The sequence below is a fragment of the Pavona decussata genome, unplaced genomic scaffold (assembly GCF_977016875.1).
Source record: "Pavona decussata unplaced genomic scaffold, jaPavDecu1.1 SCAFFOLD_191, whole genome shotgun sequence".
In the NCBI taxonomy this organism is placed as follows: Eukaryota; Metazoa; Cnidaria; class Anthozoa; order Scleractinia; family Agariciidae; genus Pavona; species Pavona decussata.
In genome coordinates this window covers 592017-610331 of record NW_028145600.1, presented here as the reverse complement: position 1 = coordinate 610331, position 18315 = coordinate 592017, and the positions used below count along the sequence as shown (strand labels likewise).

At 38.5% G+C, this 18315-nt stretch overlaps 1 protein-coding gene across 1 annotated transcript; it reads left to right on the top strand.

Moving 5' to 3' along the window:
• The first annotated feature begins 6379 nt into the window (after nucleotides 1–6379).
• LOC146462146 (fascin-like) lies at nucleotides 6380–12725 on the top strand. The gene is made up of 2 exons (XM_085086003.1): nucleotides 6380–7413; nucleotides 10789–12725. The coding sequence occupies exons 1-2, from the start codon at nucleotides 6603–6605 to the stop codon at nucleotides 11448–11450; spliced, it is 1473 nt and encodes a 490-aa protein (XP_084942129.1). The 5' UTR covers nucleotides 6380–6602; the 3' UTR covers nucleotides 11451–12725.
• The last annotated feature ends 5590 nt before the right edge of the window (nucleotides 12726–18315 follow it).

Below are 18315 nucleotides of genomic sequence, written 5' to 3'. Positions count from 1 at the left end.
TGATGGCGTGAAATATTTCTTGAATTAAGCCGGATTATTTGACCATTTGCTTGGAGTAGATGTGTAGTTAGTTCGAATAAGGATTTTGGCAATTGTGAAAAATGTAAAAAACAAAAGCGTATTTGCCAAGATATAAATTTGCCGTTATCATGGCAGTAAAATGGACTTCGTAGACAATAACAACAAGAAGATGCTTTTCAAAAGCATCTTCTTGATGTTGGGACAATAACGACAATAAACAAACTTCTGCTGAATACTGATAGCGCTAGAAACTGAAATTAGTTCCTCTCTCAGGACAACAGGCGGAGTTTTCTTAACCTCAACAGACAATCACTTATGGAGTAACCCACAGACAGGTCTTCTTTGTGTGATCAAAACTGCTGCACTGTATTGTTGTTTCGAAGGTGTGGTTTAGCGTGCGAGATGTTCAAGTTGAAGTACCTTTCAGTATTGTTCTTTGAGTTTGCGTAGTTCTTTTACAGCTAGGCCTGCAATTCACCAGGTCCCAGTTGTTCAAAGCCCGATTAAGCTCATCCTGGATTAACGCAAACTTTCATTGACTCAAATTTAATTGCTAATCAATAAAGATTCTTCCAAACGATTTTTGACCCTCAGTTTTTACTTAGACTTTTCTTTACCTTAAGCTCGAAATCAGCCTTTAAAACCATTTTTAATGAGCGAGATGAAAGCCTCTATTACCTTTTAATCGTGGATTAGCGTTAATCGGCTTTCGAACAACCCGGCCCAGGGTAACAAAAATTCCCTGACTTTTGACTGGTCGCAAACCAATTTCCACTGACCATCCCAGACAAACCTTTGAATAAAGTCGGAATGAAGCTGCAGAAATCCTTTCCTTCACAAATATTTTTAGAAGCGACAGTACCAACAAGTAATCTCTTTCGCAAACCTTATGGCTAGACAGAACTACAATTCCCTGACTTGTCACTGAATTATAAGGTAGAATTTAAAATTTCCCTGACTTCTCTCTAATCCTGAAAAAGATCTGTTTTTCCTGACTTTTCCCTGAGCGTGGCAACCCTGTTTTATGGACGCATCCGATGTTGTCTTATTCCTTGTCGTCACGATAAATGCTGCCGACACCAACAGCTCATTCTCAAACCCTTTATTTGGGAAACTTAGAAATATCCCCCCCCCCCCCTTCCTTCACCACCTCGAATACCCCCTTCTCTTGAATAAACACCTCCATTTTAAACTGGGAAAAAATAAATGCTCAGTTATTTGAGGAAAACGATGGGAAAAAATATTCACCTCCCTAAAAACCGTCTGTAGAGAGACCAAATTAAAGGAATTTCAATATAAATTAATCCACCGAATTGTAGTCACCAAAAAGGAACTTTACCGCTACGGAATCAAGGAAGATGATGAATGTATATATTGTGGTGAAAAAGACTCTATTGATCATACTTTTAGAGATTGTCATTTCGTCAAGATTTTCATTCAACGGGTTATCAACTGGTTCAATATAGAAAACAAGGTCAAATTCAATCCGTCTAGCGAAGAAAGACTGTTTGGCATCCTCTCGGACTTGCATGAAAAGGCACTAGTGAGGAAATTCAATTATACCATGTTATTTATGAGACACTATATTTACGCCAACAAACTACACAACAAACCAATTCTCCTCCAAGACTTCGTTGATAAAATGATAATTAAATACAGAATTGAAATGCTATAAAATACACATGAAAAATAACTCCTCTGACTTGATCAATGGAACTTATTACCTCTTGCGTTATTTCCTTTTTTTTCTTTTTTTTTTGGTGTTTATGTGTGTGTGTGTGTGTGTGCGCGCGTGATGTATTAGAATTGTAAGTAGTGTAAGCATTGTAATTATTAGTAGTACGAGCATTGTATGGTATTGATAGTATAGCAGTATAGCTAATATTGTAAATAATGCAAGTATAGTGAATATTGTTAGTAATATTTAGTATCAGTAGTGTTTAGTACTGTAAACATTTCATATATGTTGTAAGACAAAAAAAAAAAAAAAAACAAAAAAAAAAAAACAAAAAAAAAAAAAATAAGTCTAAAGTAACACGGACAAATTGTTTTCAATTTCACAGCCAGTTATACAAGTGTTTCTTTTCTTTCTTTTTTTCTTTTGTTTTGTTTTGTTTTGTTTTTTTTTTTTGGTTCGTTTTTTTTTTTTAGATTCGCTGACACGTTATTCGGGTTAACTAAAGCCTTTTTGATTTCTTTATAAAATAACCCATGGAAAATTGACCATGTTTCCCCAGAGCTGCAGAAACACAGCTTTCAACCATTCAGAGTATGCGTTTGCTATTTGGTAAAAGTTATTTTACAGTGAAATTTAGTACATACCGAACTAGTGGATAACCGTTTTTCGCGCGCTCTGATTGGCTACTGAAATACCGGACTATTCCTCTCCTCTTCTCCTCTCAGTATTGTCCTGTCCTGTCAGTGTTGGTGAATAGTGGTACACGGCTCGACAAATATGCATCACTATCCACCTCAAGTGAATAATTGTTAAATATTGATAGGCTTTTGACTAATCAGAGCACGTGTACTTTATCGCCTTTTTACAGTTTTAGCTAAAACTGTGGGCCCCAAAATTATGTCACGCACAAAATATGTCGCACCTTGCACACCTTTTCGCCTGTTTCCTACATGTAAATCCGCTCTCGTAGGTGCGGTTTTACGTAATGTAAAATTTATTTTAGTCTTTTATGTAGGTATATATACAGGTCACTTATGTCGTATTGTAAAACTCCCTGACGAAGTGTGCGTTAGTCACACGAAACGCGTAGGAGAAAATAAATCGTTTCACAACTGTAAAAGTTCGCAGATGTGCTGCTCACTAGTTTTATTTTAAAAATTCTATATAAAATACCACTAAGGGAACAGTACTGCTAAATATATCTTTTATTTGAATGGGTACACCTAGCCTGTGTCGCAAGTATTTCCGTGGGGCTTCCATGTGTTTTTCGCTGTTTGACCGTGCGGAAATTGGCACGGCCAAACAGCGAAAAACACATGGAAACCCCACGGAAACGTTCCCTAAGGAGGAAAATGTACACCTAAGTATTAAAGGCGCAGTGTCACAACCAAAACTCATGTCGGTAGCGATGGAAACGTTAACCTGCGATCAAGCGTTCTTTTTTCGGGGAGCGTGAAAGTGTGGTAGCGCGAGAGTCGGCGGTCGGGAGAAGAGAAGAATTTTTTTCTACCCTTCTCCCAACCGCCGACTCTCGCGCTGCCACACTTTCGCTCTCAGCCTGGTCGCAGGTTATCGCGTTAAAATGATGGTTCAGTCCACTAGTGCACAGAAACTAGTATTTATTATCTTTGGCCACGGATGGCTAGGTTCGAAATGGCCAGTTTTTTTCAAATTTTTCCTGTGTACAGTATTTCGGAGAAATCGCTACAAACAAATGATAGTTTGTTCAGTCTTCCCAGGAGAAATCCCTTTAGAAGTGCTCTAAGAGCAATTTGAGGTTAGACAAAAGGAAACTTGTTAAAAATTTGAGCAATTTTTACCAAAACACAGAGAAATCGCCGTGAGAGTGCCCCTTTAGAGTTTCCGAATTTAACCATAGGCTCAAAAGCATAAACAACAACCACCACCTTTGGAAGTATGACAATCAGCCCAACAGAAACGTAATGCTCAAACGCTTTTTGCATAATCATTCATACGTTTGGGTTTCATCACAGGTAGCCCAAAGTCGAAATATGAGCGCTAGTTACGCAACGGTTGAAAAATATAAGGATTTGTATGGGAGAAAAACGGTTTATTTTAGAGGCTAAAAACATGAACGAATTTTTAAATAAAAATCACCCACCTTACTTCTCTTGTGTATTTCTTGCCTCCTATGTGGTTTTTAGGGCGATTTAGCGCGATTCCAGTGAGTTTTAGTTCCATCGCTCTCTCTCTATATATCCTTTCCTTTTAATAGAGAGAGAGCGATGCGGGAACTAAAACTCACTGGAATCGCGCTAAATCGCCCTAAACACCACATAGGAGGCAAGAAATACACAAGAGAAGTAAGGTGGGTGATTTTTATTTAAAAATTCGTTCATATTTTTAGCCTCTAAAATAAACCGTTTTTCTCCCATACAAATCCAAATATAACTAGCGCTCATATTTCGAGCTTGTGCTACCTGTGGTTTCAAGTTCGAACTTCAACAATAACATGAATCAAGGTTTGATTATAATTTAAGAAAGAAACCAGGAGAAGGTTTTAGAATACCGCAGTAAATTCCTATTGGCTACAATTTCTGTCGCCTCAACTGATGAATAATTAAAGCACTTTTTAAGATATTAGTTAGCGATATTGTTTTCAGTTGTTTTTAACTATATTTAACTACAACAACGTATTTTAAACCACCAGTTTTGTAAATAATCTTTTCCGTATTCAGATGAACAACATACTTCTACCAATACATGCCCATATGCGTGCTTTTAGAACCGAGGAGAACGATGGCCGTAAAAATAGAAATATTCAGACGGCCGGAAGCGTTTCCAACCGAGTGATGTACATTATTACAGAAAATTTATGCAACAATTTTTCGGTGATTTGATTTACAAAACGCGATTTTTTTCAGCCACCAAGAAAAACAAGCCACTAAATTTAGATTTTTCCCTTTCACGTGTATATTTGCGGTCACCACCTCGGCAATATTTAAATTCGCTTGTTTTGTATTTAAACTTCATGGACCTTGCCGAAATATTATTTTTGTTTTCGATTTTTTTTTTTTGTATTTTTTTCTACATTGGAGACAACGCAAATACTTGGTATCGCTTTTATCAAATACGTACGGAAATTATCAGCGGGAAATGGGTTTTAAAACAAGCTCGAAAGGAACCTTACAGATTTAGCCTCTTACAGCATGTACAATGGCCCGGACGCGGTATTAAACTAAACCTCATAAACCATGACGACTAAACTGAGAAAAACAAGTCGATGAACCATGTTTATTTTGAGCTCAGAACAAACTCAAACACCAGTGAAAGCAATCACCGTCTCAGTTCAATGCAGAGGATAGGTTATTATTTTTGAACGCTGGCCAAAGGGTGGTACAGACATAACTTTCCCTCTCGCGAGCAAGACGTGTAGCGTGTCAGGTCGCCCCAAAAAGTCTCCCGCAAACAAGGAAACTTCAAGGAATTTCAATGTTTCCTAATCGTTCCTTGTTAGTTTTTACAACAAAGAGAAAACTTTTAGTCGGAGAAACAAACGTTTTTATAATTTTTTTAATATTTTTTTAGGAAAAATTATTTGCGCGAGCAAACGAGAAAACATTTGAGCAATTGCAGACCCACAATATGGTGCAAGCCACAAGTGGTTAGAAACGAACACTATGTTGCCATAGTGCCAAACTACAAGGTTGTTAATCCACACAATAACTACTCGTCAAGCTGAACAAACCCTCGAGCGCAACAGCGATAAAGAAACCAGGACAACTGTTTCAACAAGAAAGATTGAAAGGTGACAGAGACACCATACGCGGCATCGCTTCATTGGTTCGGCACAAAATGAAACGTCGGTAGCAGAGGGAGGAAATTTTATTTTTATACAATGCAGTAGAATGCACGAAAATATACTACCATATATTTAAGTAGGTATATAGCCCACCTGTAGCGATTTCTGTTTTTATAATCTTTTCAAGGGTTAAAAATGACAGAATTTTGGCCAAAACATTTCCTTTTGTGGTAAAAAGGACGAATATTTGAAACAACAACAAAAAAAAACTCATAAAAAAAAATATCAGTCACAGCGCGCACGGAGAGGAAAGAGAACCCCAATAATCCTCTATTATTAGATTCGGAACAAAATTGAAAATAAATGATAAAATGAACTGACGAGACCACGTTTTATGAGTAGATCTGTCAAAAGGCAGGTGATGTTTCAACTTATGTTAACTGTAATATACACAAATTTATACTTAGCCGTGGCAAGAGAGAAAGGATGGTAAAGTCCCCCGGGCGAGCAATTAAGCGGCCACTACAATTGAATAAGTAAGAAAGTAATATTGTCGAATTAGGATTTCGTGACTTATGATGGATATAATTCGAGACCTGTCATGGTTCATTGACTTCAATAGCTAATAGGGCCATCTGTCGATACTCGACAGCACTTATCAAGAGCGTCTGCCTCGCAGGGGCCTCGCAAGGCGCAAGGAATTCCCGCGTGTAAAAGCTTCACTTGAAATAGACCACGCGTTGGCCGGACTAAGGAAACGAATCGATTCCGGGGTTTTTGTAGGGCTTAAAGGATCAAAATCCAGTAATTTAGAACGAAGACAATTTACCACAAAGCGGGTTCGCCTAAGGACGAGAATCCCCTCTACCGACCGCACGATGACAGGCAGGCATAAATGATGAATACCGACAGGCCATCGAACAAAGGCCACGCACCGCGAGGAAGGCGTCACCCGGTTTGGTTTCCTCAAGGCCTGGATGCGAAGTTAGCTCAAATAGCTACACGCGATCACACGCCTTCATACTCGCTCGTGTTCGCTTTACAGGGCGTTCTTGATCGTTCACTGATTCGTAATTTGTCTTCAGCGACCGACGTTCTACGGATTTTCTAGTCGATATCAGCTACACGCGCGCAAACGACATGGCTACCAAGACGTATACATGGAATCTTGGGCTAATGAATGACGCCAGTAAGAAATACCTTACGCTCGAGACGTTCGGTTTCAAGTTGAATGTGGATGGTGTCTCCCTGAAGAAGAAACAAATGTGGACTCTCGAGCAGGACGAGGGCAGCCAAATCTGTTATTTTCGGAGTCATCTCAACAAGTATCTGTCGGCAGATCCCAGAGGCAACGTGAAATGCGAAGAAGAGGAGCGCGTCGAGGAGACGAAATTCACGGTCGAGACGCAAGCCAGCGGGAAGTGGGCCATAAAGAGCGTACACGGAGCGTACTTCGGCGGAACGAATGACCAGCTTAAATGCATCGCCAAACCGGCCGGAACGGAGCTCTGGTCCATTCAGTTAGCCATGCATCCTCAAGTTAACCTGAAAAGCTCGAGAAGAACTCGCTTCGTGCATCTCAACACGAAGACGGAGACGCTCGAAGCCACCGAGGTCATTCCGTGGGGTGCCGATGCTATGATCACTCTGGAGTTCGACGAAACGCACGGAAAATACGCGTTTGTAGCCAGCAATAGAAAGTATTTGAATAGTGACGGTTCGTTGTACGAAGAGGCTAGCAAGAAGGGACTGTTCACGATAGAATTCCACGAGGGGGAACTGGCTTTCAGGACCGACAAGGGCACGTACCTTACCGCGGTGGGAACGGGCAAAATTCAAGCTGGAAAAAACACCACAGTCGGAAAAGACGAGCTGTTTACTATTCAAGATAGTCCACCGCAACTTTCATTCATTGGACCGAAGCCAGGCCGCCGATTATCCATTCACCAAGGTAGGTACAACGAGTACATGTACAAGATTTGGTTTGTTTTGATTTTCGTTTCTTTCGGTTTCCCACTGAGAATATTATAGGTTTTTCCCGATTTATTTATTCTACAAACATGAAACTTCACCCGCTGTTCGCCGAGCCATTGATAGTAATAAATTCGCTCCGATTTCAGTCACCAAAATGCAAATTTGCCTATGTTTGCCGACAAATCAACAGGTTTGAAGATCCTTTGTGTACGCGTTCTTTATCTTATTTATTGTGGACGGTGAATTGAATGGCCAAGATAAATGGATTTACGGTCGATAAACTTAAACACGTGTACTGAGGCCCTTTAACACATACAAAGGACGGCTTCCTTTCGAGTCTAAAATTGAGATATAATAGCAATCACTCTTGTTGGAGGACACGATTCGACGGACGAATATCGCAAGACCAACATCGAGAGAATGAATACAAATTCAGATAAGCTGCTCCACTGTGTTTCCACGCGGGTTAATATTAAGGCAACTAAAGTACATGTATAATTTGCCAGGCTTTTAACAATAGAACAATAGCACGTGATTGTGGGATCTGTAAGCGATGAAGACACCCACTAAAAAATCGTCACGGACAAATCCCAAAGGATGCAAAGTGCTCGCAATTTCCTCCTTCAAATTTATGCGGCCTACAGCTCCAGGAATGGGCGAGACTTGTCAAAATTGACAAACATTTCCGCATAGCTAGTCTAGTTTTATCAAGCGAGTCGAAGCCTGTTAGAATTATGATCATGTTGATCAAACGTTCGATCATCGGGGTCCTTTAGTCACGGAATCGATTTCAATTTATAGGATTTTAAATCAGATAAATTGCTCGTGAAGTGAAATGTTTCACGTACACACCATTCACTCGAACTGTTACATTTTGTTTTTAATCCCTTCAGTGGTTTTGCCCACACGCTGCTTGAGACACCTACGTCTTTTATGTCTCTTTTTTCTGAAACAAGGGTCGTGCTTGATGTTCGTTGTTAGCGTATGGCCGTAGTTTGCGAGAGAAACAAAATCGACACAGACATTCTGTTACTCCAAAAAAGTTGAAATATTTAAAAATCTATCTACGAATTGGCCTGCATTATATTTTAAAGTTGGTTATGAGAATTGCGCTGCACAGCTCAAGCTGATGGCTTTAAATTCTCCCCACTTGTTCATCGAAGTTTATTTAGATGTTGGACAGATGCTCCGAAGGAATTTTTCATCAACACTAATAATGAAGAGATAAACAAACCATTTTATTTAATCATAGCACTCAATCAGTGAAATTTGGACAGATAAAAAGCGTGCGATGACATGTTTCAAACATTTCAATTTGCCAACGCGTTTTTGCCCGAAAGAAATGTGACGTTAGACGGCTGGAGCTGTTTGCTTTTATTCACCAAATTTGTTACCTTAAAAGGCAATACAGTGAAGCGGATACGATTATTTTAAGCGTTAAATCAGTCACGGAGCTGTGCATTAAATAATAATTACATGTTTCAACCTTGTGTATAATAATAATGAACTACGATAAGGATGAAACAATGACAGAAAAATGCTCTCATTGAACACTTCTCCTCTTAGATTATGGCTTATTCTTGTAAATAATTAGAAGTTGTTGCACTGGAACATGGAAGGGTAGAAAAGAGAAATTCAATCTTTGTATTACTAGCTAAGCTGTTAATCCTGAGTGTTCTACATGGAACCATTGTTTGCATTGTATTTAAGAAGGTTTTCTGTTGGGCATACACTTTGCATCCCATTACAACAAATTTCTAGTTACCACCAGAAGATCTGAACTGGCCGCTGATTTTTTTGCTAATTAAAATAGAGCGACAAGAATTGGTTTTAAAAGATGCTTAACCTCAAACAAAGAATTATTCAGTAGAACCAGAGAAAACAAACACAGCAGTTTTGAGATAAAGCACTTGAGATGGAATTTGATTTATTTTAAGGCAAGGATGCCTCAAGTTCCTAACAGAAAAAATCAATGTTTTCACTGTAAATCTCCTTGCTTTCCGCAAAACAAATTCATTCCTTGTAACAAATTCATTCGGTATAACATGATAGATACATGCTTCTGCACGAGTTAATGTGGGGTACAACGAAATATTTCTGGAATGCACGAAGCATCAAGAGGCGCAAGTAAGGAGAGAGGAAAGGGGGGGGGGGGGGGGTCTCTCTTTCCTAAGGCAACCAACTGTTACCTAGATAGATGGCAAAATGTTTAGACAGCTTTTGGATTGTAATCATGGCATGGAAATCTAAAAAAAAAATGTATTCTGTGGTGCGGTTCCAGAAAATGTCCAAAACACAGCTCAGAGGAGGGCTTAATCAACTTCAACTTTGTTGTTGTTTTGTAAATTTTACATTAAATCAAAATTATTTGGTTTAAGCTCCCCCACATTCTCAACATTCCTGATTAGCTTTACATTTTTGTTTCATTTTTGAGATAAGTTCCCCCTTGGAATTTCTAGTGACCCTTGTTGGGTTGGAGATGGATATATTGTGGTTCAAATTTTTTTTGGTTTAAAAATTTCCAGACCAGTTTGTTTTTTACCCTTTGTCAGATTATGGTAATGAATACTGCACAAAGGAAATAACAATTAAACTGGTTTGAGAAATTTTAAACCAAAAAAAAAAAAAACAAAACCACAACTTATGCAAACAAGAAACAAATAAGGCAAAGGCACAGACTTGCCTCTTCTCCTCTCTATCTTCACAATAATGAAATATTAAGTTTTTTTTAGTTCTTCGTCACATGTAGCACAACAAAAACTAATGAAACAATGAAGCAATTTGGAATGCCAAGAACAGATTTTTTAAAATATTTTTTGAAAGTAGTGATTCCATGAGAACATTTCAACAATTAAAAATGCATTTGAGGTAATAAGTTGTTTCCTGATCCTGTCTTTTCAATTAAAAATACGGATTTGGATATATTGTCATGGAGAGAGTCGTGCATGCTCTGAACATAACACAGAGAATGAAAAAGGGGGGGGGGGGGGGTGGGGGGACCACACTTGCTTATGAAGAAAACGACCAATAATTTCTCCCTGAGCTTGGCCTCAAAGCAAAAGTGCAATATTCTATATGTCACATCATAAATTTACGAGCAAGAAATTATGCACAACAAGAATGTGCAATTTGCAATTTGATTGAATGAACCCAAATCTCCATGTTGCTCCTCACTGTATGAACACATGGGAGAGGCTTCTTTTTAGTCTACCAATAAAATCTTTACACATGACTAATAATTCAGTAATTCAGTAATTCTAATGTCTTCAGCAGTTTGTTGGGCAATCTTGGGAGTGACAAATTTATTATTGAACATAAAGTAGAATTTACCTCTTACTTGGTTTGCTGTTAGGTATGGATGTCGGCCTTGAACGTCATGGTGACCTCACAGACGCAGAGATCTTCCAGGTGGAGTTTGACAAAAAAAGTAACAAAGTGGCAATACGCGGTAACAAGGGGTTGTACTGGGCTTTGGGCGACAAGGGTGTGACGGCGTCAGCTCCAGAACCAGGACCCAACTCTTGGTTTTTGCTTGAGTGGCATGATAAAAAGGTAGTGTTCAAGGCGCACACAGGCAATTACATCACAGGCAAGGACAATGGGCAGCTCATTGAAGGAGGTGACACCATTGATGAGGAGAAGGCATATCACATGCCAGAGTTGGTGAACAGGCCAGTGTTGGTGCTCCGTGGCGAACATGGCTTTGTCGGTGTGAAAGCTGGAACAAACAGGATTGAAAGTAATCATTCAAAATATGACGTCTTTCTTGTGACGTGCAACAACGGCATGTACAAAATCAGCACCACTTCGGGAAAGTTCTGGTTCACCGATGAAGGGAACAACATCACGCTGTGTGATGACGAAAGTGGAGCTGGGGAGTACACTATTGAATTCCCCAAGTACAACAGATTGGCGATAAAAGCGGCCAATGACTGCTATATTCAAGGCCATCAGAATGGATCCTTTGCAGCAAAAGGAAAGGAGATTGGAACAGCCAGCCTGTGGGAATACTAGATCAATACAATGGACCCTCAGTGGAAATTCTTCAATGTTTGACAATATTTTTTCAAAACAACACAATGAAACTAAGTAAATTTCTAGAGAAACAAAAACTCTTTCTATTAAAGGTTTTCTCCCTGTTTGTCTCACTTTTTTTAGGTTGACAATCACATGATAACTGCTGTATTGAGCCAGATAAGCAGGAATTCCAAACAGCATCGTTCTTTCTGTGCCAATAAAGGTTTCTCCCTAGGGTTTTAAGCTCATGCACACTGCGATGATGCGAGATGACACAAGCTCATGCAAAACAACGAACAACTCAATGATACAGTTCAAATTACAGCCCTGGAGTAGAAACAGAAAAGCATTTCAAACAAAGCATTCTTTGTGACAGTTTTATAAACTGATTATAAAATCAAAGCCTTATGCACACTGACAAAGGCCTGTGTTTGAGTAGTTTTAACTCAAGACTCAAAGGGTTCAAGGTCATAACAGTTTTGTTCTCCATTATTAGATTTGGATATTTCAATGAATGGGTAGAAAGAAAGCAAAAGAAAACTGTGTTTTGATGTGTAACAGTGTCTGTCACCTTACAAGTGAAACCCTATGGAGCCACCTTAAACGTGCCATTAAAATTAAAAGCATAGGTAGCCTTTTGTGGACAATCTTTGTTTTGGTTTGAAAGAGTAGGAGTCAAGCCTATAATTATTCCCATGATCAAGGAACTATTACAATCAACTTATAAACAATAGATATTCAGTAACCTGAAGTCAAACTTTGTTTTTTACAGTTGGGAAAGATTTGATGTTGTTGAGTACTTAAAGACTACAAAAATGCCAAAAAATAAGGAAGCCACTGGCTGAAACTAAAAATCTAGAAGTAGAATAATTAATTTGTTTTTAGAATATTAACTTCTGGTACCTTGTGTCAATCTTGGTGTCATTTGAAATATTGGATAAAAGTACTATTTCATTTTCATATTGAAGTTTCCACATTAAGAATTTAGGGATTTTTGTGCACAAAAGTGCTTTCTAATAGAAATTTATGTTGACTTGTAAAATGGAGTCAAGTGCAATATTTTTAGTGTTTTCACACTTGTCAAAATAAATAATTCAGGTTAATAATAATTTGCAAAGAATGAAGTTAAAGATGGCTTCACAAATCCAGCGAACAATTCTTAATCATGGCACTTTGTAAGCAGTTTTGAAAGAAACTGTATGTGAAGTGTGGGTTTGTAAAATCTGCCATTAATATATATGGTTCTACAAATAAAGTAAACTCTTATTTCTAGGTTGTGTCAAGGTGCTTTGCACTATTCAATATCACCTGATGTTTTACGTAATGTTTAAAACACGAGCAACAATGTTTTATCAGGATTTAAAACCATGAGGCGCAGCCGAGTGGTTTTAGACCCGATAATACACGTGCTGAGAGTTTTTTGAAGAGCTTCAAAAACATTCCTGGAAAAGTGTGTGTCAAGAGAGTTCATAACAATTGATGCTTCTGTGACATTAGAAGTTAGCATACAAGAAAAACATTAAACACCGCATACTAATAGGGAGGAGTTTTTATCAGGTTTTAAAACCACTGCACATGTTGTTTTATCGACCATTTGATAGGTCAATGAGCTTATGAATTATTAATGAGTTTTTGAATTTTTGTTTTGCATGTAAGCATTCACAGTGATGGGTTTAGTCTGTTTGCAAGTTTCAAATATTTAAATTTAAATGGGGTGTCCATTATGCACTTGTCAACAGCTTTCCTCAGCAGGAAGGGAACCCTGGGCATACATGGGGACTTTTTTCCAGCAAAGTCTCTAGCATTTTTGAAAGATAGACAAGACTTGAAGATGCACTTCATTTTAATTATTTGAATAATTATTGAAGTGCTGAGAGCATAACTGACCCAAATGACATTTCAGATTGTTCTTTTTTGTTTTAGCTCAGATTCACCGGAGTTTTTGCAAGTGGCATTGAATTCCTTCAGGAAACATTGCTCCAATGTTTTATCTGCTGCTTTGCAATTTGTTTTGTGATTAAATCTGAAATCTTTTCCATAATCATAGGTTTTTATTGCAAACGAAGTGCAAAGCAGCACATAAATCATTGGAGCAACGTTTCCTGAAGGAATTCAATGCCTGCACATGCAAAAACTCTGGTGAATTTGCCATCTGAAAAGTCATTTAGGTGGGTTATGCTCTCAGCCCTTCAATATTATGCTAATGACACTTGAATCAAGCACCATAGCAACACCAACGAAAATGTCACTTGAAAATATAAGCTCAAGTTACTTGCACTACTTTACAACTATCCCAATTATTCTAAATGTGTCTATGCTTGCAAATATGAAGAAATATTTGATGGATGGTCTATTTCATGCACAAAAGTACAATAGATTTCAACACAAACCTTCTCATTTTTGTCTGCCATGTTCAATATTGATAGACGAAAAAGACAACTTGTTCTAAATCTCCTCTTGGTTTTCGAGACACCCCCCATTTTCCCCAACTCAAGGACTCAAATTGGTTGCAAAGTTCCCACAAAGTCCCCCATTTCCCACATATATGGCTGGGGTCCCCCCCCCCCCCTCCTTGGGGAAGCTGATGTAGTGGTGACAGAGTTGCAAACTTTGTCCCGGTCTCCCGTACAGGTCATGAAACTTCCGTACAAAAGCAATGTTTGATAGTTCTCTACAATCCTCTGAGATGTAAGTCCAAATTTTTGCAAAATCTGAAAAATTTTGGTTTTCCAATGTCATGCATATTTGTTGAATAAACCCCTTCAGGTGGCATTTGTTTCTGAAAAATCCAGAATACCCAGTCATAGTCAAAGTATGATTGCTGGCAAACAAAACCAACCTAACTAGTTAACTTGATTTTCTGATACGATGACTACCGCTAGATTAGAGTTTTTATTGTCTTGTAATATTGTCCTATTTTGTAGCACGTGACGCGTTTCGTCTGATGAGAACGCACATAAATTAATCAGTGGGTTATAAAAGCTTTCATTAAAAACTGGATCATAGTGCAATTCCAGGGATTTGACTGACTTAGCAGCCATCAGGTTATCATCAGCCATTATACCATACCCGAGAAATAGAGACCATTAAATTGTCTTCTGGTTGTTCTTGAAAAGTGAAAACAGCAAGATCTACATGTAGCAAATTATATATTTCTTGGTTGTTTTTAAATAAAACAATAATTTATTCCACTTACATTTAATGGCTATGGTATGATTATTGCTAACTCAGTGCTACGCACCTTGTTGGCTTTTTGTCATCTCATATCCAACGCGTGCTGGTGGAATAACTGTTACTTATGTTATCTCTCAGTTAGTACGTGTGGTGTGATTGGGTAATTTTGCGGGACTTATTTCACTGTATGGCCCGCTAGTTTCCTTTCACGCATGCCCAATATGTTAACCTCCAAGATATAATAAATCTTTTACCAACCTCGTTTCTTGGTCCGTACTGTAAGTTACGGATCCTCATTTTTCCTATTGATTTATGGCCCAAGCGCAAATAAATCAATGGGAAAAAACTCGGTCCATAACTTACAGTACAGACCTCGAACTCGGTTGGTAAGAGGTATATATGTCATACACCTTTTGTTTTTTTAGTGCTTTTTTATGCATCTTTCATGATCACCAATCTGTTAAATATAAATTGTATTCCTATAGAAACCAAAGAAAACAGGTCAATTTTGTGGGAAAATCCTAAAGGTACAATACTTAATCTTAGCTTATGCTTAAGCTTAAGCTTATTGTTTTTTCAACAAAGAACTATCGAGTTTGTTTGTCTGAATGTACAGAAGTTGGAGACGCGGTTATTATGAAGTTCAATGGAGTGGATTCATGATCAGTTCCCGGGAGAATTTTACCTGTAAAAAAACCAACCTAAGAAAGTTTGTTTGCTGTAAGTGTTTTATATAATGACGGACTTACCGGCCTAAAGTATAAAGGCAATGTATCCTCGCTGATGGAATTTGCTACCAAGCTCGCAAACTTCACTTGTGTACTTTGTAAATATGGCGGCGAACTGATGGCGTGACAAAATCTCCCGGGTAACTGTTCGCGCCTCCGTGAACAAGAACAATGGATGACTGTTCCGAAAAGTGTTTTCAAACGCGCTTTCAATAGGCCATTTTAATGATGGCGTCATTTGACTACAACTACCAGAATTCATTTTGTCTTTCTTTTCAAATTCAAATTTTGTAATCCCAGTGGAGAGCAAAGAACAATAGCTCTAATTAGCATGAGAAAACAAAAAACTGAAGGATTCTGGTAGTTGTTGACAAATGACGCCATAGTGAAAATGTCCTATTTGCAAACTAGCCCAAAGGGTCTCATGTAATGTTTAAAACACGAGCAGCAATGTTTTATCGGGATTTTAACGGCTTCAAGAACGTTCCTGGAAAAGTGTGTGTCAAGAGAGTTCATAATAATGATGCTTTTGTGAACGTTGGAAATTAGCATGTTCTTCTCGTATCGGTTTTTAAAACCACTCCACGCGATGTTTTATCGACCATTTGATAGGTCAATGGGCTTATGAATTATTAATGTATGGAAAGTCTTTTTGAAGGTTTTTGAAAGTTTTGGAAAGTCTTTTTGAAAGTTTTTGCTTTCAGAATCATTAAAATATGAACATTGTTCATTTGGGGCGAAATGCAGTGAGAAATGCAGTGAGAAATGATATAGTCGTCATCCACCCGGCTGATATGGACACCGAAATTGTGAGATTAATCCTGTTCAGTGGCTAGTAAGCATGCAGTCTAAACCTATTCTTTTGGCGGATCCTACTGTCGACCAAATTCTGCTCACCCATAAATCTTGAAGAATTTGACGCATCACTATCAAAGCTAGAAAACAGTCTCGACAAAAACAACGTAATAATTCAGTGCAGGAGACTTCAACGCCCCTGACATGAATTGGAGCGAAGAAAATTCTTCTCTTTCTTCTGCATCTGAGAGACTTCTCGAAATCATAGACAATCATGGTCTCTACCAGCATGTAAATCAACCAACAAGAAGAATCGGAACAAGGAATAACATACTGGACCTTGTTTTCTCGAATAACTCAAACGTCATTGGAGATGTAAAGGTATTAGTGATCACAAAATTGTCCTCTTCATCGTGAACGTATCATGCCATAGCAAGAAAAACGTAAAGCGAAAGATACCGATATCAGGAACCGTGAAGCTGATTCTATAAGGGTCAAAGAAGAACTAGGGCGTCTTTTAATCCACATAAGAACACATGGCCTAGTTTAAAAATGGAACTACTTTGAAGCAACTGAACGGTGTATAATGGACACATTCATTCCTCATAAAATTACTACTTCCCGGATTAAGTTACCATGAGTTTAACCGCTCACTCCGACGCCAGGCCAGAGCAAAACAAAGGCTTTACAACAAAGCAAAAGCATCTGGAAACCAAACCCCCAATTAGAAAAAAATTCCGTGCCCCTCGGAAACGTATCGGCATAAGAGTTTAAAATCAACAAGAAACACATACAATAAAAGCAATAGAAGCAATAAAAACAAATCCCAAACGGCTCTGGTCATTCATCTACTGAACAACTTAAAGAAACATGACCCTGGAGTAGCAGATTTTGAAATTAATGGATCAGTAATCAGTGACGAAAATCATCAGGCGAAAATTTTGAGTGAACATTTCAGTAGAGTCTGCACACTGTTCACAAAGGAAGATCTCTTAAATAACCCCAATGTAGGAAACGATCAGAAGCCAAAAATTAGCCTTCCGTCAACATCTTTATCAACGGAGTCATGAAACAGCTTGCTTCTTTAAATCCGCATAAACTCCTGTGGTCCAGAGGCAATCCCTCCCTTCTTTATTAAAGAATATGCAACCGAATTTGCACCCATTTAGCAAACATCCATCAGGATTCAATCGATACTGGAATTGTGCTAAATAGATGGTAAAATGTAAATGCGTGTGGCGTTTTCAAGAAGGCAAGAAGGGGAAAAGATCCGACCCTACAAATTATCGACCTTGAACCTATCATAAGTGCGAGTTGAGAAAGCGCGCGCGTTACATCTGACGTCATTTTTATTGTCTGTACTCTTATAGACAATAGCTACGAGCCAATCAGCGCGCGGGAATTTGGACAGTTATTGTAAAACAGGTATTAGAACACCCCATTTGAAGATGCTCCACACACGACACTCTGTTCCTCCCGTAATTGTTTTACTAATGTTTGTGTTTCTTTTTCCCTAAAACAAAATAAGCACACGTTAATTCAATTTCACCTCTTTCCTAACAGCTCAGTTCGAAAGGTTTTTTCCTTTATAACTGTTCGCTTATAAGCGTTTCAGTTTACATCGCTCAAAAGACAAATTTATTGTGCGAACTTTTGACCCTTGCCCGAGTCTGCGCTTAACTCTTGCGTCACAACGTATGTCAGGAAAAAAAGACCGAGATCGAAAATTTTGAATAGCAAATAAACAATAAAGAGAAAAACCAAAAACAATATGGAGTCTCCCTGGCTGTGCATAAATCGAGCCCTTGCAGTTTTACTGTAAGTACGAGTGGTTAGGTCTGCGGTCGAGTTAGCACCGCAGTAGCAGTTAAACAAGGACACAAAGCACAAAATAGGTCATTTGGTAAGGCGGGGCCAGGGTAGGAAACAGTCTGGTACGGACTGAAAGAAACAAAGAAAGAAATGATGGATCAGATATTAATTCTGCGGTGGATGTTAAACTGCTAAGTGAACCCAATAATTCCAAAATGGGACTGACCACACCAGACAAAGAAAAAAATCTTTGACCTCAGCGGGAATCAAACCCTCGACCTTCCGACTTGATCGTCCGTTGCTCTACAGACTGAGCTACAAGGCCTGGTCTAACCTCTTCCTTTCATGCACCA